This window comes from Mustela nivalis, assembly GCF_964662115.1.
Source record: "Mustela nivalis genome assembly, chromosome: 15".
Taxonomy (NCBI): domain Eukaryota; kingdom Metazoa; phylum Chordata; class Mammalia; order Carnivora; family Mustelidae; genus Mustela; species Mustela nivalis.
Window position 1 is genome coordinate 78,417,608 of NC_139034.1, and position 25,662 is coordinate 78,443,269.

The 25,662-nt window shown below is 53.7% G+C and overlaps 1 protein-coding gene across 1 annotated transcript; it reads right to left on the reverse strand.

Annotated features, from left to right (window-relative positions):
• Positions 1-7,829: 7,829 nt before the first annotated feature.
• Positions 7,830-17,658, reverse strand: ZIC5 (Zic family member 5). Its single transcript, XM_082701250.1, has 2 exons — positions 14,973-17,658; positions 7,830-10,603 (listed from the first exon to the last, which is right to left on the reverse strand). The coding sequence occupies exons 1-2, from the start codon at positions 16,444-16,446 to the stop codon at positions 10,161-10,163; spliced, it is 1,917 nt and encodes a 638-aa protein (XP_082557376.1). The 5' UTR covers positions 16,447-17,658; the 3' UTR covers positions 7,830-10,160.
• Positions 17,659-25,662: the final 8,004 nt, after the last annotated feature.

Here is a 25,662-nt window from a genome sequence, read left to right on the forward strand (position 1 = left end):
AAGCTAAGCTGCCTGCCTCAGGAGCACAGCCCCAGCGGGCTGCGTCCAGTCCCCCCAGGACAGCCCCTGTCACCACGCAGCCACCCACTGACATGCTCTCTGAGCCCACAGAGCACAAACATTCCAAACAACTGATTGAGTCTGTGTAGAAACCACAGGCCAGAAGATGACCAACAAGGCAGCAAGCACCTTTACACGTTCACTACCTCCAAATATTTCACCGAATCAAACGTGCCTGGCCACAAAAACCAGGGGGAGAAATGTAAGACCTTCTCAAAACCACAGATACACGAGGGGCCCACCTAGGAGGGTAACCTCAAGGACCCCCCATGGACCCAGAGCTTCTGGAAGCCCAGTCGTGGGCTTTACCAATGGGCCTTTCCCTGACCTCGCAGGGGTCCCCACTGGTCCCCTTCCGGGAGAATCGGACCCTCATCAACCCTTCCTCTCCCCGGGCCTTCCCTGGCCTCGCCGTTTCCTGAGCTGGGATCTCCCGCAGAAGGCGAGCGTTTCCCGTGCAGGAGGGGCTTCTCCAACTGGGAGCGGAAACCGGGTGTGGGGCACGGATGCAGGGACGCAGGGGCGCACCGCCCCCCGTTTCTGGCCCAGGAGGCGACACCGCAAAGGCCCGTAGGGTGCTTGGCCGGCGCCGCGGCGCGTGGGGAAGAAGGTTACAAACGCGAAGGCATCACGACTCCGCGTGCAGCCGCAGCTCGCGTCTCTCCGCACGCTGGGGCTCTGGCCCGGCTCTCAGCAGCTCCCCCTCCTCTCTAACGGCTCGGCTCCTAACGTGGGGGCCGGCGCGGAGCCGCGCCCCGGGCTGCAGCCCCCAAATTAGCGCGCTTCTGCAGCGGGGACACCCCGCGAGCTGCCTCCGCGCGCCAGGCCGGCACCTCCCGCCCGCGCTCGCCTCCCCGCCCCGGCAGCTGGGATGGATGTGATTTCACGCACATCCTGCGCACACACACGTGCGCACACACGCAGTCGCCCTCGGCGCCGCCCGCACACCGCACGAGCCTGGACGCTTTCCTTTTGTGCTCGCTTCGCAGGACGCGCTTCCCTGCCCCCGGCGGCCGCTTTTCGCCGCTTTCTCTCCTCGGCTGCGCCCCGGCGGGTCCCCCCGCCCCCAAACACACCGCCCCGGGCCTGGCTCCTGAGCCCCCGCCCCCGCCGGGCCCCTCGCCCGCTCTGCCCCGGGAGAAGGGCGGCCGCGGAGTCGCCCCGCGCGCCCAGCGACGGCCGGGGTCGGCGGGCAGCTGGGGCCGCAGGGCTGGCCTCGGGCCTGCGCCCTGTTTGTTTTCCCTTCGCCCCCTGAATGCTAGATTAAGACGTAAAGATTACCCGCGCCGAATAATGCCGGGAGTCAACACTCGAGCAAACAAAAGTGCTTGCACAACTCCGCCAACCCCGCTGGGACCCGGGCCGCGGGCTGGGGGGAGAGAACGCGCTCCTCGCTGCTAATTACAAATAAATGATGATGTGCTCACTAAGTAATTGATTTAATGAAGTTCCTATGAAACTATTAAACCCGGGTGGAGGTCAGGCTGGAGGCGCCCCAGAGCGCCCATTGTGGGCTGTTTAACTCCACCAGGCTCCTCGGAAAGACATCGGGGCTAATAGGTGAAGTCACAGCTGCTCGCGCTGACTTCTCGGAGCGCCCGGCCGGCCGCGGGCACCCTCGCGCCCTCCTCCTGTCGCGCCCTCGTGCCCCGTCGCCCGCGCCCCGCGCCGGCCAGCTTACCCACGCCACTCCCAGCCCCGCCGCCGGCTCCCGAGGGCCTCTCCAAAGGGATCCCGGGTCTCGTTAAGAGCGGGAAGTTGAGCGCCGAACTTGTGCGCACCGCCGGCAGTCGGCGGCGTCCACCGCCGCCCACCCCTCCCTCCTCACCCCACCCCCGCCACTTCGTGCAGGAACTGCAGCCAGTGTGCCACGCAGGGTGCTCGCGCGCTCTTGGCAAAGTGCCTGGAACCCGAGCGTGTGCCCAGTGCACTGGCTGGGGCGGGGGCGGAGGGGGTTGAGTTGTACATGAGTGTGTGTGTGTGTGTGTGTGTGAGAGAGAGAGAGAAGAGAGAGAGAGAGTGTGTGTGTGTGTCTGTCTGTGCGCGCGCGCCCGCGCGCCCTTGCGTTCCAGGCCAAAAGGCCACGTTTTTACATCCCTTACCCTGGCCTGCGGCCTGTTCGTGCAAAAAAAGTAGAGGCAGGGAGAAGAGGACCGAAGAAAAAGGTGCAAAGAAGATCACTCAAGGGGGCAGTTGGGCAGCGGAGCCTTAGTCTTGGGGTTTGCAGACCTGCTGCGGGAGGAGGGGGCCGGTCTGGCACAGCCCTCTCGTCCCCACCTCCCACCTCTGCCAGCGCCCTGACCCGGCCCGGCGGTTCCGCCCCAGAGCGACGCCTCCAGTTCCCAGTGGGGCTGACTGTGTAGGCCGCAGGCCCGAGGCTCTGGCTGAGAGGCCCAAGCTACCTCCCTTCCCCTCGGGCACGGAGCTCAGTCCCTGCAGGAAGGTGGGATGGCTCTGGTGGGAACTGTAACCTCCCCTTATCCCCAAGCCTGGGGGGGGGGGGGAACCCCTGAGGGGCCACGTCCCCTAGGTGGAAAAACAGACATTGAGAACGGATCTAAAGTTAAGGATGCTAGGGGCGCCTGGGTGGCTCAGTGGGTTAAGCCTCTGCCTTGGGCTGGGGTCATGATCTCAGGGTCCTGGGCTCTCTGCTCAGTGGGGAGCCTGCTTCTCTTCCCTCACTGCCTGCCTCTCCGCCTACTTGTGATCTCTCTCTCTCTCTCTCTCTCTGTGTCAAATAAATAAATAAATAATTTTAAAAATTAATAATAATAATAATAATAATAAAGTTAAAGATGCTAACCCCGGCACTCAGCAACAATGAGGGCACGACGGAGCATTTGACCGCATCTCCCGACCCCTTCCGGGCACCTTGTAATGAAAGGGAAGGCCCAGGTCCATCTGGAACTCCACACCAGCAGACAGGGCTTCCCGTGGGGGTTCTGGCCGCAGAAGTCAGTCGGACAGGATCCCCTACACCCCTTTCCCCAGCTGAGTCTTGTCTCTCCTTGTCAAGAACAGAGAGTCCACAAAGTTTCTTAAAAGTACCCGTTTCACTTATGTCACAGTGAGTTAGCCGTAAGCTTTTTTTTTTTTTTTTTAACGTTAGTAATTTCCAGCTGCTGAAATCAACTTCCATTTGATTTTGAGTCAAATGCTTGGCATTGGGGAGGAGGGGATGTTTTGGCGCAGTTCTTGGTGCCCTTAAAGAGGACTCCAGTGTGTCTGGGCCTTTGGTCTTCCCACCGCCTAGAGGGGATATTGACAAAAATCTTGCTTGAGGCCTCAGTTTTGCCATCTGTAAATTGGAGCAGAGATCCTTGGCAGAGCTTTGTGATCTGGGCAAGGGATCTTAAGGGAAAGAAGGAAGTCAGTAAAGAAGCCTGTTCGCACCAAGTTTTTGCCTTTCTTTGTATCAGCTAGGCCCTTTGTAAAATAAGGCCCGGCCTGACGGCCTAATGCATTTTTGCAGGATGCGCGGGGGTACGGGGGGGGGGGGGGTAAAAGAGCAGACCAAAGCGAGTGTCCCCACCCTGCGAGTCCCGCGTAACCCTCCTGTGCTAAACAGCACTCCCCCCCAAACGGGCGCGAAGTGGTGGGCGACGGCGCACTAACCTCCCCGGCCCAGGGCAGCTGTTCCCATTTTGTTCCCGCCTCCCCTCCCCTCCCCCCAGGCCCTCGTATTCCTTTAACGCCTGCTGAGGACGGCCTCCCCGCTGCCCTTCATGTAGGATGGGCCCTTCTCTTCAGCCTCCAAATGAGAAGTGACATTTGCACTCGGCTCAGCCAACGCGTGAGCACAGCGCGGGGACACAGGCCCATTGACCGAGCTTGGCCGAGGGGCCCGCGGGCTCGGCGGCATCCGAAGCTGCCTTAATTAATACCATCTTAAATAGTCCGGCAGCCACCGAAGACAAAGTTGAAGAAAGACTTTAAGGCTGAGTGCCCCTCGACAAGCTCTTTTTCCCCGTGTCATTCAATATTTAATGCGCCCGCTTCGAATGCTACTACTGGTGTTCCTTTCTCAGCAAGGACATTATTTTTTCACGGTGCCCATAGCCAGGGAAAGCCCTTTAGGCAAAGAAAATCAAAATGTTTGTTGTTTTGGATGACTTATAACTGTTGTTTAACACAAGCACTTTCAGCAAAGTGTAACAGGCGCAGCCTCCAAAGCAAACAACACAATCCTTGTGACAGAGTCGGACACAAAAAGCACATTGTCTTGCGGACTACCTCTTTTCTCTGGTGCTAGATGGGGGCCTGTCTCCGAGTGAACACCACGATGCCATTTCACTTTTGAACTATTGTTTCTGAGTTATGCCATGTGGCCAAAAGGAGCGAGAAGGGGGTTGTTTCCAGGCTCATAAGACAAACGAGTTGCCTTTTCATTGAAATCCCCCCGCGATCCTTGAAAACGGAGTTTAAATGTCACCTCCGCCTTTCTAATGGGCACAGGGCTGGAGGCGACCCTTCAAAGCGCCCGGGTGATAAACGACCCTTATTAAATATAGCGGGGACCGCTGGGAAAGTCCCGCGCCGGGGCCAGCACGTGGAAGAGCGCCCCTCGCTGGAGGGCCCCGGAGAGGCCCGGCCTCCCCTGCAGCCCGCGAGCCCCCCCCCCCCCCCCGCGGCCGGCCGGGACCCGGCTCCGGCTCGGGGTGGGGGGTGGGGGGAGCCCGGGTGAGGGGGGCCAGTTGTAAGACAACTTCTTATCTGCCGCCCCCAACACGCCCGTGCGCCCCCATCCCCAAGAGGCTCGGCGTGAAAGCTCGGTGCGTTTCCCCCTGACTTCTTTTTGTCCGTTGCCGAGTGGCGTCTGCAAGTCTGAGCTGCAAAGTTACTGATTTGCAGGCTGCATGTTAAGGCAGCCCATGTAAGTAATTTCTCCGGGCACCCCAGCAAAGGAGAACAAATCGCTGACAAAGGCGAGCGCTTTCGATTCAGCGGCGTCGCTAAGGCAACCCCGAAGTATTCCTCCTATAATAAGTTCCACTTCAAAGGGTTTCTCATTCAGCGGTGACTGCTTCGCACTTTTATTAAGTCCGGGCTTTTTCACTCGGAGGAATCATCTGTTTGGTTATTTTTCATCGTGTTTATTTTTCACCATTCACACAGTACTTGTATTAAATAAACAAAGAACAATCGCTCTGCAAATAAAAGTACTTAGGTGGGGAGAGAAGGAAGAGGAACTGGAGCCCGGGCGCCCCTGGCTCGGTCCCCGCCTCTGAGCGCACCCACCCCACCCCCACCCGCCCGCTGTCGTCCTCTCCTCGGTCTCCCTCTCCCCTTTCTCGCCGGCTAGGAGGATCCAGGGCAGATCGGAACAACAAGTGGGTGAAAGACCCATGCTATTAGGGGTCGTGCGTCTCCGATTAGACGGGCAGCGTTATATGTAATACAGATATTTCCGACGAGGTGAAAATTGAGCGCGCTAAGTTGGCATGGAAGTACAGGTCACTGCAAACTGTATCTTAATAGAGTGTCTCGAATCGCTGTCGAGCCTCTGCCAGCGAGTCCCCTGGCCCAGCCCATTGCCATAGCAATCCTGACGCTCCTGTGGGTGTACCAGAAAAGCAGTAGTTTGAATTTCAAAGAACATGCCTTTGAACTTCTCCCTGCCTGATTAGGCACTTGTGCCCTGTGTGAATGTGTGTGCCCGGGGAGTGTTTGGGCGTGGGCGTGGGCGTGTGGGGGGGGTGCTGTCTGTGAGTTCTCGTTCCCGCGCAGGGAAAGTGCTGGGCTGGAGACCCCAGTGCAGAGTTACCGTGGGTCTCCTTAGCCATCCCTCCATCTCGGGAGGCTGGGTTTTCCTGGCCTTGTGTCCGTTTTGGTAGATGGTGGGTAGTCTGATGTGAGGGGCTGACAGTATTGGTAAGTGTCTGGATTGTTTGTTTCTCTTGTATTCAGCTTTCCTTTCCTCTCTGACTTAGATGATCACTGGAGGAACCAGTTTATCCTCCCCCTTGGCCCCCAGTCCTATTTCCTAACCAAACTGGGCTAAAAAAAATGGTTCAGAGGGAACATCTCTCTCCCATTTCATAGGGAAAGAGATGACAGACCAATAGATTAGAAGCTGCTAGGTAGGTAGGCAGAAGGAACCACTATGATCTCAAATAACTTCCCCCAAATGCAAGATTTAGTAAATGACCAGGTTGCAGTACAGACCCGTAGGCTGATAGCTGGGCCTCACTTTCAAGGACTTCGGGCCTCCGCCTCTCCTGTCCGGGGTGCGGTCCCTCTTGTGTGGCCATCTCCAAACTCCTTGAAAGAATAGAATTCCCACCCTCAAGCTATTTCTCAGTGATTTAGATTTTTGGAGCAGGAGTTTTACCAAAGAAAATCCTGGATGGGGAAAAGATATATCTCCCCTACAAATAGCCACGTACTGGAAGATTCCCCTAGCCCGGAAAACAAAAGGTAGATGATTTAAAATGTTTGTGAGGGCCACAAGGGCGACGTTTTGCCGAGGAGAGATGAAGTCTTTGATGATAGCCAACGTAGTGTCAATAGTGGCTTTCTTTGAGACATATTCAGATGGGAACGTCTTGCTTGCCAATTGCCATAGAAATCTTAACACACCATGAAGATTGTCCAAGCGCCAAGCCTTCCGTTCTGGACTAAATTACTTTGAAGTGGCGCGGGACGGGCAGTGGTCAATTTTAACTCTATAGACTGGACAGAGAACTCTGGGAGTGGGAGATTGTGCGTTTTAAAGCAGAAAATAAGAAGGGGAAACTTGTTTTATACACTCTATACAAGGTTCTGCTCATTGTCAGATATCTTTTATCTTTTATATTTCCCATGAATGATTCATGTCTTGGTGGCTTTGTGTCACCCCTTTCACGAGAAACTTCATTAGAGAGCTATAAGTTTTCCCATTGATTGGGGCCCTTAGCCAGGAGTGTTTTTCACTTCGTGCACTGGTTATCGTCATCTGGCTTAAAACAACTCATTGCAACGTGTTTCACCTTCACTACATCAGGCAAAACTGACTTTCAAAAACCACCATAACCTTATGGAGAACTGCTTATGGACGTGACTGCCAATTGTTCTTTTCTTTTTTAAAACTAGTTGCCTTTTATCAGTTTTGTACCAGCTAAGTGAAAAAAAAAAAAAAAACCAAGCCCACAATCAAATCAGCCCTGTTCGTGTGGATATGTGGATAGCCAATTACAGGAGTTCAAGCCACTGGGATATTTTGTGGCCATGAGTCTAATTTCTAGCTACCACCTGCCTCAAAATGCTGAGCTAGGCTTCCCAGATCAGCTCCACTTGCAAATAAACCTGTCGAACTGGAAGCCGCCCCCCTCCAACCCCCGCCCCCCATTACCTGATGGTGAGAGGCATTTGATGCCCACCATTCATACAGCCTGTTAAACTCCACACCTATCCCAGCTCCTGAGTTTACCTTCTTTGTGTCTGGAAGCCTCTCCCTGCCTCTTTTCTTCATTCTTTTTACCTTTTTACTTCTGAGGCTAGACACCAAAAAAATGCTCAGATTGACTTCTCAGGTTTTCAGTGATTAGGATCACTCAGGATATTATTAACCAATGAGTGCAGTAACCCCTAAGATTTATGCTGGTGTTACATGCAACTTACTCGGCTTAGTCTTCATAAATACACTGCATTTTCTAGATTAGATTGTAAAGTAAACCAAGCTATAAAAATGTTATCGAGCTCAGGAGAACCCACTGTCCTCTGGTTAGCAACCTGTTCTGTTTGTACGAGAATGGCAGAAGCACGCCATTAGGTAAAACATAAACAAGACATAGGAAGAATACCTTTATTAAATTTTTAACTTCATAATCATTCTTGCTTTCTTTCTAGTGGAGGTACACATTTTTAAGTTTTCATTTTCGGTGTATTGGGAACCAATAAATCTGTGGCAGAGCGACCCTAGGCATGGCAAAGTACATAAAATACATATTCCTTTGTTTCATAATAAATAAACTGTAGCATAATAAAGAATAGTGCAAACTACCATTGAAAAAGTTGTATAAATAAAACAACTCATTATAAATCAGGAATATTTTGTTCTAATAAGTTTACGATACATAAATTATCCCCCCGAAGTCCATATCTACTTTGTCTATTTGAAAGAGCTCTGAAAGTGGGTATATGAAAAGCAAATAAACTTAAAAAATGTAGAATTATTTTATATTCAAGTTTTATGGTCTTTTTCTTTATAAAGGAGGGTCTGCATGTTTCATAGTCACTGTAACAATCTGAAGACAACATTGAAAGGCTTTCAAAGTGACAGCACCATGCACTGTACTAGTAATATAATATATCTATAAACTATATATAATCTCGTCAACACAATGCAAAAAAGACATGCAGGAAGAGTCCTGGTTTTCACATTACGTTGTTCATTCAAGTAAGCTTAAAAATATATTTCCCCATTTTCTTTCCTTTTTTCTTCTTTTTTTTCCTTAAATAAACCGTGGGTCATAAATGACAATCTTTCACCAAAATGTATAATATAATTCTTTGGTGTGCTTTGAACTCTTCCAGGAAAAAAACAAAGGATGATGTCTGAAAATAAATTAATTCAACTGTACAAATAATAGTGTTCACACACGTTATTAACAATGACAAGACTGCATCAACCACTCACAGCACACAAAACAAATTTCTACAAACCCTGGGGAGGGGGTGTCTTCAGGGTCTCTGAGGATAAATTAGTGCTCTTTAGTATAGTTGTATGATGTTTATGATGGGCTATATTTTGCACGAGATGTGTTGCACGGACTGCAAATAAATTGACTAAGAGTTATTGTCCTAGGTCCTTGACCTTTTTTATCCTTGCTTGACAGCTCTGGCAAAGGTCACACATTCATCAGTGTTTGGTGGTAACTATAAACCTTTTAAAAAATTTTAATATGTACAGCAACTCCCTCCCCTCTTTTAATGTAAATCGTACACTTCACACACTGTCGTTTTCAACTGGGATCCAGTTCCGTGCGCTCGGTGCTCAGGTGGAGGGAAAAAAATGCACAAAAATGCAGTTTCGGGCATTGAAAAATAAATACTTTTTAAAAGGTTGATACAACAGTATAAAAGAGGGCTTGGCCTGTTTTAAAAACATCAGCTTTCCCTAAAATAGGCATGTTGCCGACATCACACCTCCTTAGACTTGCCTGTTAATTTTGGCAATCCCAAACACTTAACCAAGACTTATTTTTTTATTACATGAGAAGTTTGGACCCAATCAAGAGGCAGCATCTGAGATTTCAGATTTAAAAAAAAGAAAAAAAAAAAACCACAGAGAAAAAGGAGAGCACTTGAATTTCTTCTATTTCACAAAAAATCACAGTTGCACAGTTGTCTACTGCAGCAGCGCTTCTCTCCACTTTTGCTGGAACAATCACAGTAGCACAGTCAATGGAGACATGTTAAGTCTGCTGCATCTTTTTCTCTTTCCGTCACACAGGCAGGGTACTGGGGAAACAATCCTGTATAAAAATAGTGCGTTAAGAGGAGATCGTAAGAAAAGAGTGGGAATTTCAAATGACAACTATTAGAACTTAAAGGGTTTTTACAAATAGTTTTGGACACAGGTACAGTCTGAGATCTGTTGGTGATGCAGCAAGTGTGTGGCTTACAATCAAGAGGCCTTTTTAGACTTAGGGCCCAAGGAGGAGGCAGAGAGGCTCCAAAGCAGCCCAGGTTGTGGTGGTAAAGGCATTCTCGAGGCACTGCGGGAAATGCAGAGGGCCTTGTTGCTCTGTGCAGTTCTGACTTCATGCTTTTTCTCACTCCTTCCAAAGTCTACGGATATTGCATTGGCAGTGTGGATCTCGATTAACCCTTGGTACATCTTGCTCCTAGCCCTGTCCCCCTGCAACGTACAAGTCCGGTTCGATTGTTTTTTTTTATTTGTTTGTTTTCTAAGAAGAAGAAAGAAAAAGCCCAAATATCTTAATTAAATTAATTAAATGTACAAACACCATAGGGTTTCAAACGGAATAAATAGGGCTAATTAGACCCGGTGGCAAGTCTGAGTCAAGGGTTTGTCTCAGGCTCGGCATTGTCTCAGGTTAGGATACGGTCCAAGGACTCCCATTTATGACTTATTTTATTATTATCACAAGTAAATTCTAACGTATGGTCCGCGCAGCCTCAGAGTTCCCATACATCTCCTCGTCTTCAGACTCCGAGGTGCTTCCATTGCTGGAAGGTGTATGAAGGTGGCTGGGGGCTCCGCTGGCCTGGCAAACGTACCACTCATTGAGGTTGGTCACCTGAGGGGACAGAGTGCTAGAGCGACTCCGGGTTGTGTCCAGCACAGGGGACAAGGGGGCACCCACTGGAGTCCCCACTGAGGAGTAACCAAGGGCTCCTGGAGAAGGCGGGGGCGACTTGCAGTGGATCTTCATGTGTTTCCTCAGAGAGCTGGGGTGAGTGTAGGACTTGTCACAGCCCCGGATCTTGCAGTAGTAGGGCTTGTCGCTGGTGTGGACGTGGGAATGTTTCTTGCGATCGCTGCTGTTGGCAAACTTCCTGTCACAGCCATCAAATTCACATTTGAAAGGCTTTTCCCCTGCAACAAAACATAGGGAAGGTCAACAGTTGCTTTTCAGAGACCCCTCACTTGAGAGAGAAATCTTGGAGCGGAAATCTGGAGGCATTTTCCCATTCTCTTGAAGGCCAACTCCCCAGCCTGGTTTCCATTCCTAATCCCTATGTTCCAGAAGGCAGCAGGGTAGGGATCCTTCAGGGATGGGCCTGGAGGCTCTCCCTGGACCTGGGCTTGTGAGAGGCTGGATGTCAATCCCCGCAGCACCACAGGGCTGGGGGTCGGGAGTAGGGGGGTGGGCACTGGAGGGGGTAAGGGTAACATGGAAACCCAACCAGGACCCCAGTACCCAGGTTCTCACTGCCCTCAGGGTCTGTTCCTGCAAAAATACAAGCAGATCCCCTGTCAAGATAAATGCTGATAAAATGACTCTTCCAAAAGCCACAGCTTGGGGAAAGAATACAAGAAAAAGAGAAGGAAAGTAAGCAAGTCCACTAAATTAAAAGTGAAGTGAGGGGGGGGGTGCCATAAAATTATAATAATGGCATTTTGTTTCAGAGCGGCCCCAGGGTTCCCCTGATGGGAAAAGAAATGAAATAAAAAAGCCAAATCCTGTTCTCTTCAGAAACAAAGGCACCTGTGAAACACACAATCCCATCGCTTGATTTTTTGGAAGCCTGGCTGCGTGGAGACTAGGCCCACCGCCTCGCCTCGCCTCTTCATTCTACCACCGTCCCTCCCAGCTGGCAGGGCAATTAAGAGCCTGAGGAAGGGGATCTCAGCAAACATTAGCAAGGCCCTCAAGGCCCCACCAGAACCAAGCCCACACCTGACGTTCCAGGGAAACAGATGCTGACAGCTTCCTACCTTACTGAACAGTCAGAAAAGGGACTATTTACCAGTCTTTGGCCCATGGCCCCTTGAAACTGCTCTAACCACCTCAGGGACGCCATGCCTTTAAGCACAAGGCCCCTAGTGCAGGAAGTGGAAATCCTCAATAAGACAATGCTTAATGGAAACCCAGCCATATATGCAGGCATTCAAGAGCAAGAAAGGAAGATAGTGAACAGTACGGATTCTCCCTCTCACCTAAGCATCTACGAACTTGATGGACTTGAGTCAAGACTGAACAAGCCATCTCAGACACATTATTGTTCAATAACACTTCAATAATATTGTTTGTTCAATAAGATTTACATGATTTTAAAAATAAAGTTGAATTTCTCTACGTTCTAGCAGCTATTCTGCTGGTTCACGAGGTCCGGCTTTTTCCTTAGTTTGGGATAATATATATAATATATATATATATATATATATTTTTAAAAACAAACAACTATTAAAAGCTGAATGTATATAAATTTTTGTGAATTTTCTTATACAAATATTTTAGTGCAGTGTGGTTTTCGTTTTTGCTTTGTTTTGTTTTAATTTCACCAATGCTAACTGCTTTGATGCCAGAGCATATTATTAATAGGACTGGAAGTACTCATATGGCTGTAATATAACTTATCCCACCTGGAAATACTGTCTAAACATGAAATTAGATTATTATTTAAACATACGGGTGGCATGGATCTACAGAGGGAAAAACACAACGTAACACAATAATCCCAACCTTCTCAGCAGATGACCTGCAATGCCAACAAAAAATGTTAAATCACTTTTTATCAAAACATGTTATCTGTCCTGATTTCTGTGTTCTACTTTTAAAAACTGAAGATAATATTAACTTAAAGGGGCATAATTTACAAAATTATAATCGGCCTTTCTTCAATACGTAGGCCTAAGCGGCTTTATTCATCCTTTGGAAACGGGCAGTGTCGTCTGGAGTCCTCCCGCTTCGGTGCTCCCTGCGTGTCCCGGGTCGGGAAGAGAGCGCACGGCTTCCACACCGGCCGCCTCGCACTGCCCACGACACAGAGAAGCAATTAGGCCCAGCGAAGGGAGATGTGGGATGCGGGGCGGGGGAGTGGGAAAGGAGGGATGAAGAAGGTAGAGGAAGAAAGCAGGGGAGGGTAGTAAAGGTGATAGGACCGCCTGTCTTCCAGGCGGCCTAAGAGGGGCACTGAGCAAATTCTAGCTAACTGGGGAGGGTGAGAGACCCCAGTGTTTACAATTTCAGATTCTGACCAAGGGGTCAATCAGAATTTAACCACTTGCAGAATTCGAGAGAGTAAGGGCCGTGCATGAGCTCCTCTCCTGCCTACCCGTTCCCTGTCCCGGAGGGAACTCGAGTCTGGCCCGATGGAAGGTTATAAACCGAGCTGGGGGGACGTGGGTCAGGAAATGGGCCTTCGGGAGCGGCCGGGGAATCACTCCCTTTGCTTGGTTTGTTCCGGGATCCCGGACAACCCCCAAACGCGAGAGCGCCGTGGTAGGGATGGGGGGGGGGTCCCCCGATGGTCCCCCTGCCGCACACAAGGCGCCTGGGCGAGGCGGCCCGTGGACCCGACGCTGGCATCGCTCCCCGCGGCCCGGGCGAGAACCACGCGGCCCCCGGCAGCCGGGCGGGAACCGCAACCCTGCGCACGCCGCGGAACCAGAAGGCAGCTCGGGCCTGGGCCCCCCAGCACCCGGGATCTCCGCCCCGCCGTGCGCGCGCCCCTCTCCCCGGGGGCCGCCGTCCGAGGGAGCGGGGAGCTGAGCACCCCCCAGTTCCTCGCTCCACGCGCGCGGAAACGGCCCCCGCTCCGGCCGCAGCGGACGAAGCCCCCCCCCCCGACCCCGCCTCTCTCCGAGGCCTGCAAAGGCGGGAAGGGCCCCGAGACGCAGGCCGCAGGCTCTGCTCTCGGGGGGCCCACTGGGGCCGGGGCTGAGGGCAGCTCCACCTCCTGCGCCCCGCGTGCCCCCTTTAGGGTCCTGGAACCCTGTCCCGGCGGCAAGGGCTGAGCGTAGGGCAAACCGCTAAGAGGGTTAAGGACCTTTTCCAAAAGCCTCTAGGGAAGTTTTTCCTTTTGGAAAACTCCTTAGGGCGGACCGATCCCGATTCGAAAAATGGGAATGGGTCGGAGACTTCCTGGGAAGACTTACTCCGGCCCCTCGTCGGTCCACGTGAGGCCTGCCAGGTGCCCCGGGCCACCCAGACCCGGCTCCCCCCGCAGATCCGCCTGGCGCCCCCGATGCCCTCGGCCCCGGCCGCCAGCCGGGCGCTGGGCCCACGCGCGGCGGCTGCTTCCTTGCCGCCCAGCGCCGATAAATCAGCTAAGTAATTACTGAACGTAAACTCCAGTTACTTAAGTGTCCTCCGAGGGGTAATATCTTCTGTCCCTATAAATCCCGACCGCTCGCGCTCATCAGCGCTTCCGCCCAACGCGCTCGTGCGTTCGACGGGGACACACGACCCACAGGAAACACCCACCCGCCCCGCCGCAGCCGCCTTCACGGGGTGGGGGTGGGGGGGCAGGACTGGGGCTTGGATGCGAGGGGCCGCCACAGCGCCGGGGGTTTGCCCCCAAGTTCCTCCGCGGGGCCAATGCCCGCAAGAGACTAGCTCTCACCCTGTCCTCCTCCAACTAGAACCTTTTCTGGAAGGACAGAGAGAATTCCTCCAGCACCTTCTAGGGCACGTGTGAGTGTGTGACAGAGCTGTGTGATGCTGCGAGTGTAAGCATGGGTGTATGCGAAGGCGTGTAACTGAGAAAGTGCGTGGAGGAGGAGTGTGCCAGCATGTGGGTGTCCAGCCACGAGGCAGAGGTGGGTGGTATGAGACACGGGTGTGTAAAGTGGTTTGGGGGCGGTGTGGGGTGTGTGACTGTGGGGGGGGAGGTGGGGGGGCAGGGGCGCATTCCTTTGGCCTTGTGCACCACGCCCCGGAGGGACGGGACCCCTCCCCTCCTGTTAGAGCCGCCTCGAGCTAGGCCTAGAGGCCTCAGTACTGGAGTAAATCCCACGTGCCCCCTCGCACGCCCGCTCTCCGGAGCACGGCGACCGCAAGGGGTCCGCCACCGAGTCGGGAGGCGGGAAGAGCTACCGGGGCGGCTCCGGCCCCCCTGCCCCATCGCCCTCCCCAGGTTCCCGGGGCCGGGCGAATAGGGGCTGCCGACCGTCCTGGGCGCCTTCCTGCTCCGACTGCTGCTGCTTCCGATCCGGGGCGGCGGCGGCGGCGGCTGGAGCGCGTTGCCGGTCCCGGCCGAGGGGCTGCGGACGCGCTGGAGACTCCACCGTGTGGGAACCCAGCGCGGGGCCTGTGTGTGCTATCGAATTACTTATTCGTAGAAAAAAAGGGGGGGAGAGAAAAAAAAGAAGTCACATGTCCGGGTTATACGTATGCGAAGAGAAGCAGCAGAAGGAGGGAAAATGAAGGCGAGCAGGAGGAGGAAGAGAAGCAGCGGCGGAAGCGGCGGCGGCACGGGAGGCGGCGGCGGCGGCGACGCGGCCGGGGACGGACACCCACCTGTATGAGTGCGCTTGTGGATCTTGAGGTTCTCGGAGCGCGCGAAGACCTTGCCGCAGCCCGGGAACGGGCAGGGAAAGGGCTTCTCGCCCGTGTGCACGCGGATGTGGTTGATGAGCTTGTATTTGGCCTTGAAGGGCTTGCCCTCGCGCGGACATTCCTCCCAGAAGCAGACGTGGTTGCTTTGCTCGGGGCCGCCCACGTGCTCCACCGTGACGTGGTTCACCAGCTCGTGCATGGTGCCGAAAGTTTTGGAGCAGGGCTTGGCGCCGCCGGCCGGGGGCGGTGGTGGCGGCGGCGGCGGCCCGGCCAGCTCGTCGGGGTCGATCCACTTGCAGATGAGCTCCTGCTTGATTGGCTGCCGCATGTAGCGCAGGAAGGCCCCGGCCGCCCCTGGGAGGTGGGGGTGGTGCTGGTGCGGGTGCTGCGCGGGCGCCGGCGCCGGCGGCGGAGGCGGCGGCGGCGGTGGCGGGGGCGGCGCGTGGTGCTGCAGGTGGGGTCCGGGCCCGGCCGCCGCGGCCGCTGCCGCTGCTGCCAGGTTCAGGTTTAAGTTCACCGCTCCGTAGCCGTGCAGGGCCGCGGCCGCAGCCGCCGCCACCGCCCCGTAGTGCGCGTCCCCGGAGCGCGGCGCGAAGGGCGGCTCGGTGCGGCCGTACAGCTCCGCCGCGGCGGCTGCTGCGGCCGCCGCCAGCCCCAGGCGCATCTGGCCGTTGAGCGGGTGCGTGTGGCCGCCGGGGGCTCCCGGAGTGTCGTGCAGCGCAGGAAAGAGCGCCGGGCCCCCGCCGCCGCTGCCGTCCGGGCCCGCGTAGGTGCCGCTGGCGGAGATGAACATGCCGGCCGAGTGGGGAGGCGGGGCCGAGTGCTGGGGGGAGCCGGTGCCAGACCGCTGCTCCCCTCCAAGCGGGACCCCGTGCATGGCCGCCGCGGGGGCCGTGGCGGAAAGGTCCCTCCGGAGGACGAAGTCCCTGCTGTGGCCTTTGCCGCTGCTGCCGCCGCCGCCACTGTCGGTGGTGGTGTAGCCCGAGAGGGCAGGAGGAGGGGGAGGGGGAGGAGGAGGGGGTGAAGGGGAGGGAGGAAGAGGAGGGGCTGGGGGCGGGGGCGCGGAGGGCTGCGCGCGGCTGCTGCCCCCGCCACCCGGGTAGGTGCCGGCGCCGGGGTGCGCGACCGAGAGTGCGGCGCGGGCGGCGGCCGCCGGCGCCTCGGGCTGTGCCGGGAGCGCCTGGGAGGGAGGGCTGAGGCCGAGCGCGCTCGCCTGAGCCATGTGCTCGGGTCCGAGCGGAGTGATGGCCACGCCGGGGTCAGCGCTCAGGTCCCGAGGGCGGAGGTGCGTGGCTGTGGCGCGGAGGTGGGAGTGGGCGGGCGGGCTGGACAGCGCCGGGAAGCCTGTCATATTCTGAAGCGGCCTGGCCTGAGCCGTTGCCAAATCCGCTAATCTCAGCGCTGGCGGGTTCCTCTTGCTCAAGGGGGGCTCCATCAGAACCGCACAATCAGACCCATAGACCCTCACTGGGGGGACTTTTTTTTCCCTCTGCCCACCTTCAAAAACATGTATATATTAGGCTCTCTTTAACTTCTTTGTCCTGGCCTCCTAACTCTGCTTATTCCTGTTCCCACTCTGTCCTCCAGCGATTGGCAGAGCGAACACCACATTTGAGCTGCACAGTGGGACCGAGATTTTGGAAATGGCACGGGTGGGATTGGAGGGAACAGCGTGATTGGCAGCAGCCCCGGCTGCCGGATTGGCTCCCATTCAGGCCTCGGGCCCAGCAGGGATCCGCCCCCGTGCTCGCAACCGCCTTCGCTTTCTCTAGGCGCCCCCTCCTCCCCTGCAGCCCTGCGTCCCCGCCTTCCAGGGGATGCCCAAGTTGCACTTGGAGAAAGTTTGCGCTGGGCCTGCGCGCGCAGCGCCCCGCGTTCCCATGACGTGCCTTTCGGAGAGCGTGCGCCGGCACGCGGCCGAAGGGTGCGGCGTGGGTAAGGGCTGGGGACCCCCCCACCCCGGGACAAAAGGCGGGAGGAGGAGAACCCCCAACTTCAAAAACCCCCGCCTCACCGCACGCAGCGTCTCCTCCAGCGTGCAAACACTTTCCACCTCCTCCGTTGGAGGAGCCCTGGGCTGCTCTCTGGAGGAGGAAGGTGAACAGAGTGTACCTGTCGTCGTACTTGTAGAGGGGATGCTAGAAACTTCTTATCTGGGAAGGACACCCACTCTGCCGAGCGCTCCCGTAGGGCGCAGCGACAGGCGACGAGATGAGGAAGGATATTAAAGTTCTATTGGTTGCAAAACTATTTAAGTGATTTGGCTCCGCGAGACTCCAGGTGAAGTCAAAATAAATCTTTCCCGAAAAGGAACCGTTTTACCTCGACTTTTTAGCTCATGCAGCCCTTTTCAGCGTGGTTCAAAGGAGTTGGCTCGAAGTGTAATCTCACTGCTCGTCGGTTCTAGATCTGCCACTTCCAATTAGATCTACGGGGGTGGGGGTGGGAGACCATCGGGCAGCGGTTCTAACTTTTGCCTCTCTGAGATACAGTGGCAGAGCAGGCCAAACGGCATCTCTCCAGAGGGAAGCAGCTAAGTAAACAATGTCCTTTACGCAGAATTTCTTTCCGGCCCAGAAAGCACTCCATATGTGTGCCTCAGTTTCATTGAAAGGACCACAAATTGAAATTGATACAGTAAAATGAATATTTTAAAATCAAGCAACACCTTTGCTATTTACCTAATAGAGTAGGCGAGTTGTCTTATTGGGAAAAATATATAAACTGGCTTAAAAAAAAAAAAAAGGCAAGCCCTATCTTTTCCAAAGGATTTGTTATCACACCTCTTTAAAAAGAGAAATAGGTTCCTGCATCACTTTGCAGGGGGAGGGTGGAGAAATATGGCACCTCCAAACTTTAGGGTTGTTGCTGCCCAAAAGTGTCACTTCAGTTCTTGAAAAAAAAAAAAAAAGCATCTTAAAATTTTGTGATGTTCCAAGATTTTCAAACATTACAGTCAGGGGTTTTAATTTTTATTGTGTTGCCCTGCATAAAATTATTTGTAAAAAAGTGATAATGACTAAAACGTGATTTTCCCCCCTGCTTTGGGGATACAAAAAAACCAAGTTACCAGCTTAATTCGTTTGCAGTCCAAGTAAAAATAGACTGCATAAAGCCGTCATCTTTATGTTCCTGGGAGATGGTCCTGGGAAGTGGTAAGAAATATTTTCAAAAGAACTGATTTGATAGCCCCACTTGTATCGGTCTGAGCAATCTTCAACAGGGAACTTCCCTGTGAGCTTTGGGAGTGTCATTCCTCTTATAAAACCGACAAGCAAACAAAGAAAATACTACAGTCAAATTTCAAATAGGTTTTTTTCTCTAAGGCTCCATGAAACTCAAATACGGGCAAATAAGAAAAGCGTGAGTGCAAACACAACGGAAAAAAAATTAATAAACAACAGCGACAAAATCTGCATCTGTATTTGGAGAGGATGAGTCCTTTCACAATTTTCCTCTCAAAGATTTAAAATGTCTCAAGCCAACCAGGCAAAAGTAGCGAGGGCTGCCTTCTCTATGGATGGTTTCTGGGAAAGCATCATATCTGGATTTGTCACCAGTGTCTTCATCCTCTCTAAGAACATTTCAAAGGAGTTTCCCCTTATTTGAATTCCTTGGCAACCATCATCACTACTTCCATAACAGCTTTGCATTCAATCCTGCAGGTTATAAGTAAAAAACAAACTAAATAATGAACGAATAAATAAAGAAGAAAATAAATATAACCCGCCTTTTAATATGGATTGTTGAGCATTTTTATTGTGCAATAAAATGGGTACCTCCACCCCCTTCAAAATAGCTTTTCCTCAAAATTATAACTGCTTTGTTTTATTGAATTGCTGAAATTTAATGGTTTAATGGGTGAAGGCATGAAGGAAAAGGCTGTAAAAATGTGAATAATGGTGCAGCAGAGCCGTGCGGAATCTGGAACCCGCCTCCTTGTACAACTCTTGTTAAACACAGTGTGATATGTATCTGTCATCGATTTAATATGTCTTAATTCAAATACAGCTCCCGGATCAATTTCTTTTTATGGAAGCCTTAAAAAAAAGACTTTCTTAGGAAATCATAGAGATTTGGGTGGCGATTGGAAAGAGGGAGATTTACAAAGTGAGTTTAATGAATATTTGCAAATTTATGGCCAAACCCAGAGTCTAAAAAGATAATTGACTCAGGTAAATCGACTTGAGATGCTAATTCTTAAAAGAAAGAACTGGGAGCAAAATTTCAATCAACACCAATAAGGAGCCAATAAACTGCCTGCCAATTAAACCTGAGAATAGGCCTAGCTAGATGGTCACCAGGAAGGCTCGCAGTGGATTTCCGGGATTGCCTTTCTTTATAAAAGAGCTTTTTATTTTGTAGACGCGCTTTTTGTTATTGTGATGACCCGCCTGACCCCAGGTGCGCCGTTTCTTTTTCAAGCCATTTGGGAGCCAAATCAAACTCCCTTAACATCCCGAGTTTCTAAGGACCCAATAACTGTGTCGCACTTCCTAAATAAACACCAGCAATTTCCAGGGCATTGAAGAAAATAATAATAATGGTTAAAAAAAAAAAAAGGCAGCAGAGTGTAGAAGTCGTTACGCCAGTTCCCATCTGTGGTTGGAGCCCCGTGTTTCCGCGGTGGCGCGGGTTGTCAGGGCCGACCCTAGAACTCGTGCCCTTGTCCGTTTTTGCGGCGGAGGTACTGGTGTGGGGGCAGAACGTGGCAGTCTCTGGAAATGCCCTTTCTGGGGTCAACAGGTGCTCTTGGGGAGCATCGATTTTCAGACTTCCCTGTTGCACCCGGAATCCCAGGCTCCTTGCAGAGCCAAACAAAGGCAGGAGGAGGCCGAGGAGGTACCGTAAACGCCGAGCTGGCCCGAACCCGGCGGCCCCGCCGCGCCCAGCTGCCTTGAGGCAATAGGACCCGGTCCCGGGGATGCCGGGGCTGGCGCTTCTGGCTTCCCGCTGCGCAGGGCTGGTGGTGACCGAGGCCCCCCGGAGCCCTCCGTTCCTCGCTGAGCACAGCCAAGTTTCCTTGTGATGGGTGTGGGCGATTAATAAACTCTAAGGGAAGTGAATTGGACATTTCCTGGCTTTTGAGCCTTTGTCTGATTGTTTCTGCCGGCGGAGGGAGGAGGTGAGCCGGGGACGGTGAGGTGGACCAGAAAGGATCTGGGGGACCCACTGAGCTGCTTTTTATTGCCCTTGAGATTGCTTTACCTCTCGCCAGTCCCGCGTGGTTTCCGCGAGGGCGGCCTCCTTGCCGAAGGACCGGGTGCCCGGCGGGCTGGCAGCGCCCAGTGCCATTTGGGCCACGCCAGAGGCACGCTCAAGGGCGAACAGGGTGCCCTGAATGGCTCCGGGGATCAAAGGAACCCAGCCCAAGGGCGCCAGTGGGTGCTCAACAGGGAGGAGGAGGGGTACTAGCAGACCCTGGAGAAGGTGGGGGAGGAGAACACCCAGACCTCTCCAAAGCCCAGGCAAGGTGGGCTAAGGGGCCCGCAGAGGTTCCTTTCCATTGAGCTTCGCCATGCCGGAAGTGATGAGGACTTTGGCTTCAAGGCGTCTCTCCTATCCGGCTCCCTAGGCATCTAGGCGGTGAGGTACTCGGCCCCCTCTCTCGGCCCCTGGCCCGGCTTGCTCGGCAAATACCCCCGCCCTCCCGCCTTCACCACTCGCGGTCTAACCTCCTGGGGGCTTCGAGCCAGTCCGGGGGCCTGGGTGCTCCCAAGCGCCGGGCAATTCTCAGCCCTCTGAGCGTGTCTTCCAGGCTTGCCTCTCCTTCCCGCCCCTCTGAGCTGGCCCTGGCTCCTCAGGCTTCACGGATACCTTTTGGCCTAAGAGTAATCTAAAAATGTGCTTCTTGCTAAAGTTTATGATCCCCTGTTCCATATACCTGGAGACTTAATGAGGATTTTTTTTTTTTTTTTAAGACATAAGACTGAGATTATGTAGCTCTGACTACATAAACGTTGGATCTAGGGTTTGTTTATTTTGGATAATCAAGAATGGAGACCCATCCCATGTCTCCCTGACCTTAGTGCTTAAAAGCCCTTGAAAAAATATGGCTTTCTTTACTTTCCCATTACTAAAAAATAAGTTGAGTAAAATTGGCCTGTCATCAAATATTCTCATTTGGTTATCAATCATTTTTACCTTCAGAGATGGGGGTTGTAGAAGAATGGCCTTTGACCCACATTTGACCATCAGGTAATTTCTTGGGAAATGCCTAATTCTTGTGCTTGAAAATATGCTTAGAAGGTCAAAGCAGGAAGGACAAAACTCCCTCATGTGTTCACGGTTCATATAACCATCCAATATTTATTTATATTGGATCCAAAATACGCTTCTTCTCCCTTTCATTCTTTATCTTTTAGGATGTTTGGGGACGGGAACTGAAGGAGGAGCCCAGGTTCTGAGCAGTGGTGGTGGTGGTTGGTGGTGTTTTTAAAATCTCAGATTTTGTGGACACTTTCCCCTGTTCCACACCCCTTCCAGTATCTATACCTCAGTATTTGAAGAAGCTGTTGAGACAAGTCAAATAGTGACACGTTGACGGATTTACTTGTGGAAGCAATATGGTTGACATATGGCATTGTTATTTATGAGTGACAGCATAAATTGTATTACAAAGTCTATTGCAATAACACTGCAGTTTACTGGAGAGCTGCTCTCCTGTCACCAGTATTCAGCCTCCCTGGAAGTAGTTCATTTGGGAACCCAAAGGATAACGGTCCTCAAAATAATTAAACACATTCATGTAAGCTAATGCCTCCTGTTTTCTGGTTTGTTTTTGTTCTGCGGCAGTAGAAACACTCCCATCAGGAAAGAGGGGACAAAGTCAGGACAATTAGTTGTCTTCCTTTTGCAAAACCACCACCACTGTCACACAGAAATGTTGACTGTTTTTTCCCTATGAGTCCCTAACGACAAATAGACCAACATTTGCATTCCTATCACTAACTGGCTGGTGAGCATATATTTTATAGGGAGACTTTTTATAAGCCCAGTTACAGAACAGTAAATTTTAACAGTAGGAAGAAGAGAAGTTCTTCGAGCAGACTGGACAGGGCTTTATCCTCGGATGCCTCCCCACCTCCATTCGACCTCCCCCTTCTTTAAAAAATGGTATTTAAAAGTTACAACACTGGCTGAGATTTTCATGATTTCCCCTTCTTTTACATTACAATTTTTTCTCTTTTTTTATATTACCCTTCTCTGAAGCTCTGACAAAGAACTTTTGTTCTAGGTGGGTTTTACAAAGGAGGCGCTCCCACCACACATGTGGTCCTTCATGGGTCAGGGGTCGTCTGGCCCAGGAGTGGCTGAGAGGGCGGAATCAAAGGTGCTCTGCAACTTAATATCCTGTTGATGATCTTGTTGAATTTATGCGTCTGTGATACAGAGGATGGTGCCAAAATCCTCTTTTTTTTTTTTTTTTTTTGGTCTGGTGTGTATGGACAGCTGATTCTACATTTGTTTCTCTCCTTTTTACTCCCATTCCCACCCCCTTTCCTTAAGAGGAAATTAAAAATTTAAATGGTAGAGCCACTGAGTGTTTCTGCTTCCCAGTGTAAAGGTCACTTGTGTTTGCTTGTTTGTTTTGGGCCTCTCCTGACTACCGAGATATACCTGTGTGTGTGTGAGTTTGTTGTGTGCACATATACACCGTTTTTATGTGTATATACACGCAAAATCCTGGTCATGCTACAAAAGAAGTCAGTCAACCATTCACAGAGGCCCACAGAATGCAGTGAGGTGCTCAGCGGATGACTGCCCGCGTGTTTGAAAGGATCTGCGGTTTTTGAAGACACCCCGAATTCCCTATTGCACAGCGGGGGCGGGGGTGGAGATGGACCCCAGCGGGTGCGCCCAGGGGCCGGCCAGGCGGGGCCATCCGCATACAGCAAAGCCCCGACGCGCGTCAGCCCCAGGGCCCGGGTCGACCCGGTGAGACTCAAAGAACAATTTTGGAAAATTTACAAAAGAGGGAACCTATTTGCCCGATGGAGACAGTTGTGGGTCCCGTGGGTCTGACGCTGCCAAGGCTGGCCCTTCCAGAAACCTGTTGAAAAACTGATCACTCACAGGGCGCAGAGCGCATCTTAGCCGCTTTTTTCCTTTCGGCCAAGGAGCCCAAATCTACTTTTGAGGCGATGACTCTGAAAGCCTGGGCAGGTTTCTCCCCCCTTGCTTTCTGGCTGTCGTCTCTCTCTTCCCTTTTTCTGCCTTAAAAATAAAGAAAGAAAGAATACTGTGTCACGGGGGAAAGGGGTTTTGCGGTTTGTAGAGAAATAAAGCACTTCTAAGAGGGGACGGCGACATGACTTTGAACTTGGCTCAGCTCCTCTGTGTCCTGCAGAGAGAGGAGAACTGGAGCCGGGAAAGAACAGCCAGGAGGGCCCAGCCCGCGGCCTCTCCCGCGGGAATTAAGGAGTCGGCCCCACCACCCGGCCGCGCGCGGCTCCGGGCATCCAGCGCCGGCGAGCGCCCGGCCGCGCCAGCCCGAACCCTGGACGCTGCAGAAGGGGAATCAAAGCGAACGGAGAGAATGGGGCCGAGAGGGGGGACAGACGACTGGGGAGGAGGTGAGAACGCGGGACAAGAGGAAAACTTGCAGTCTGGTGGCTTGAAAAGGAGGGAAGCGAGGTTTCTAGATGGGAAAGAAGGCCATTCTCTAAGAAAATATTTTGTTTAGTCAATATTTTTGGAGTAAGCTCTTTCAATGACGCCCCACCCCTATATAAATAGATGAATGAAGTAAAAAAGTGTGAAAGCCTGTATACTGGGGATTTTTTTTTTTTTAATTGATACAATGCAGCAGGGCAGCCTTTCTCCTTGGGAGACTTTTCTCTTTTCTCGGTCTCTCTCAGTCTAATGCCCTCTCTGCTTAGGGATACAGTTTGGCACTTGCCCCCCCCCCCACCCCGAGGAGTGTGGAAATAAGGAACATTTCCTCCTTTCGGGTAAGGGGAGAATCTCCAGCTTCCAGACAAAAATCTTGGGCTTTCAGACAAGATGACCCAGGTTTCCCTCCTTCTTGCCCCCCCCTCTAACGGCAATGGGGTGGGGGCGGCGGGAGGACACAGGGCACCTCCGGGAAGGGGCTTCGGCCAGCTCCGACCTTCAGAAGCCCGCTTAAGCCGAGAGTGACAGCCGGTGACCGCCGACAGAGCCCGGGTTCTCCCAGCAATAGCGAGCTAGAGCTGTCTTCCCGCGTTTTTGTGGATTTCATTTCAACGTGAAAATTTTAAATGCATGTTGGTTATCTTCTATTTGAATTTTATTCCAACTCTCAGAGATTTGTAAATAAAAGCGGTTCTCTAGACAACTAGGCGAAGAAAGGCGCTGGCTTCAGGCCTTTCATTCACACCTCTGCAGCCTCCGGGCCCGGCGTACCCTCTCCGGTTACCTCTGGGAGTGCAGGCTTTCGGCAGCGGGGCAGGAAATGTTCCCAGCCGCCAACCGGGATCCCGGGGGTGAGGGGGAGCGGCTGTAGCCCCAGAGCCGCGAGGCGGGCCTGCCGCGGCACTGGGAGCTGCCCGGCCCCGCCACCGCCCGAAGGAGGGGTTGGTGTTCCCAGGTCCTGCAGAAGGAGTGGTAAATATCTTCTAGAAGGTTTAAGCCCTACCAGTCTGGAGGCTTCTTCTCGGGAGGCCCTGAGCCTGACCCTCCGCCCAGCTCCAGCCCGAGCCTTGCTTCGCCGCGCGCCTCCGGCGTCCGCATACGTCCCACCCCACTGCGGCGGCGGCCAGGGCATCTGGGCATCCACCCCGAGGGTAACACTGCCTTTAAACGACTTCCAATCAACCCCCCCTCCCTCCCGGGGGCCGCTGCCCAGTGTTTACTGCTGTAATCGGAGCAGGACGCGAGCGGCGGGGGGAGCGGAGGGCGCTGAGCCGCGGGTGGGGGGCCACCGCCAGGCAGGGGGCGGTGTCTGGGTGAGTGTCCAGAGAGTAGGAGAAAGGGGCATGTCTGGCTCCCCCGAGGCCCACCATCCAGCACCTGTGTTTTCAGTGCCACAGAGTAAGTTTAAAGGAGGGAGAGGGGAGTAGCTAGGGAGAGTGCTAACCGACCCCGGGCCGGGTCCCCGGGCCGCTCCCCGCCGCGCGCTCCCGACAGGGTCCGGGGCCTGGAGAGTCCCGGCTCGTGGCACCTCCCGCCCGGCGAACCCGGTTGCCAACCAAGTTCTCGAGTGGCCGCGGCCGCCCGCTCTCGGTGCCCGCCCGGAGCGGCCCGGGTCCCCGGGGAGTCGGCGGCCTCTGCAGAAGGGCGCGAGTGCAGGGTGCTGTCTCCTCCGGACCCGGCCAAGGGCACGGCGACCTCGCCGCCCGGGCCGGCACTACGCGGGCCTCCCGACTCCGGGGACAGCCACGGCCGGGCGCGAACGGGAGCCGCAGCGCCGGCCGCGCGGGCGAGGAGCTGTAGGCTGGCAGGCCCGGCTGGCTGTGACGAGCCGCGGGATCCGCGGCTGCGGGGGCAGCGGGGAGCTCCGGGAGAACGCGGGAGGAGGGGCGGACCCGCCGCGGGGCGGGGGCGCCGGATTGACGGGGCCTCGGCGGCCAATGGTGGCGGCGGAAGGGCGGGCGGGGCGGGAGCCGCCGTTAAAGGGGCGGTGTGACCGGGAGTCCCGGCCTGAAGCGGGAGGGAGAGCTAGAGGGAG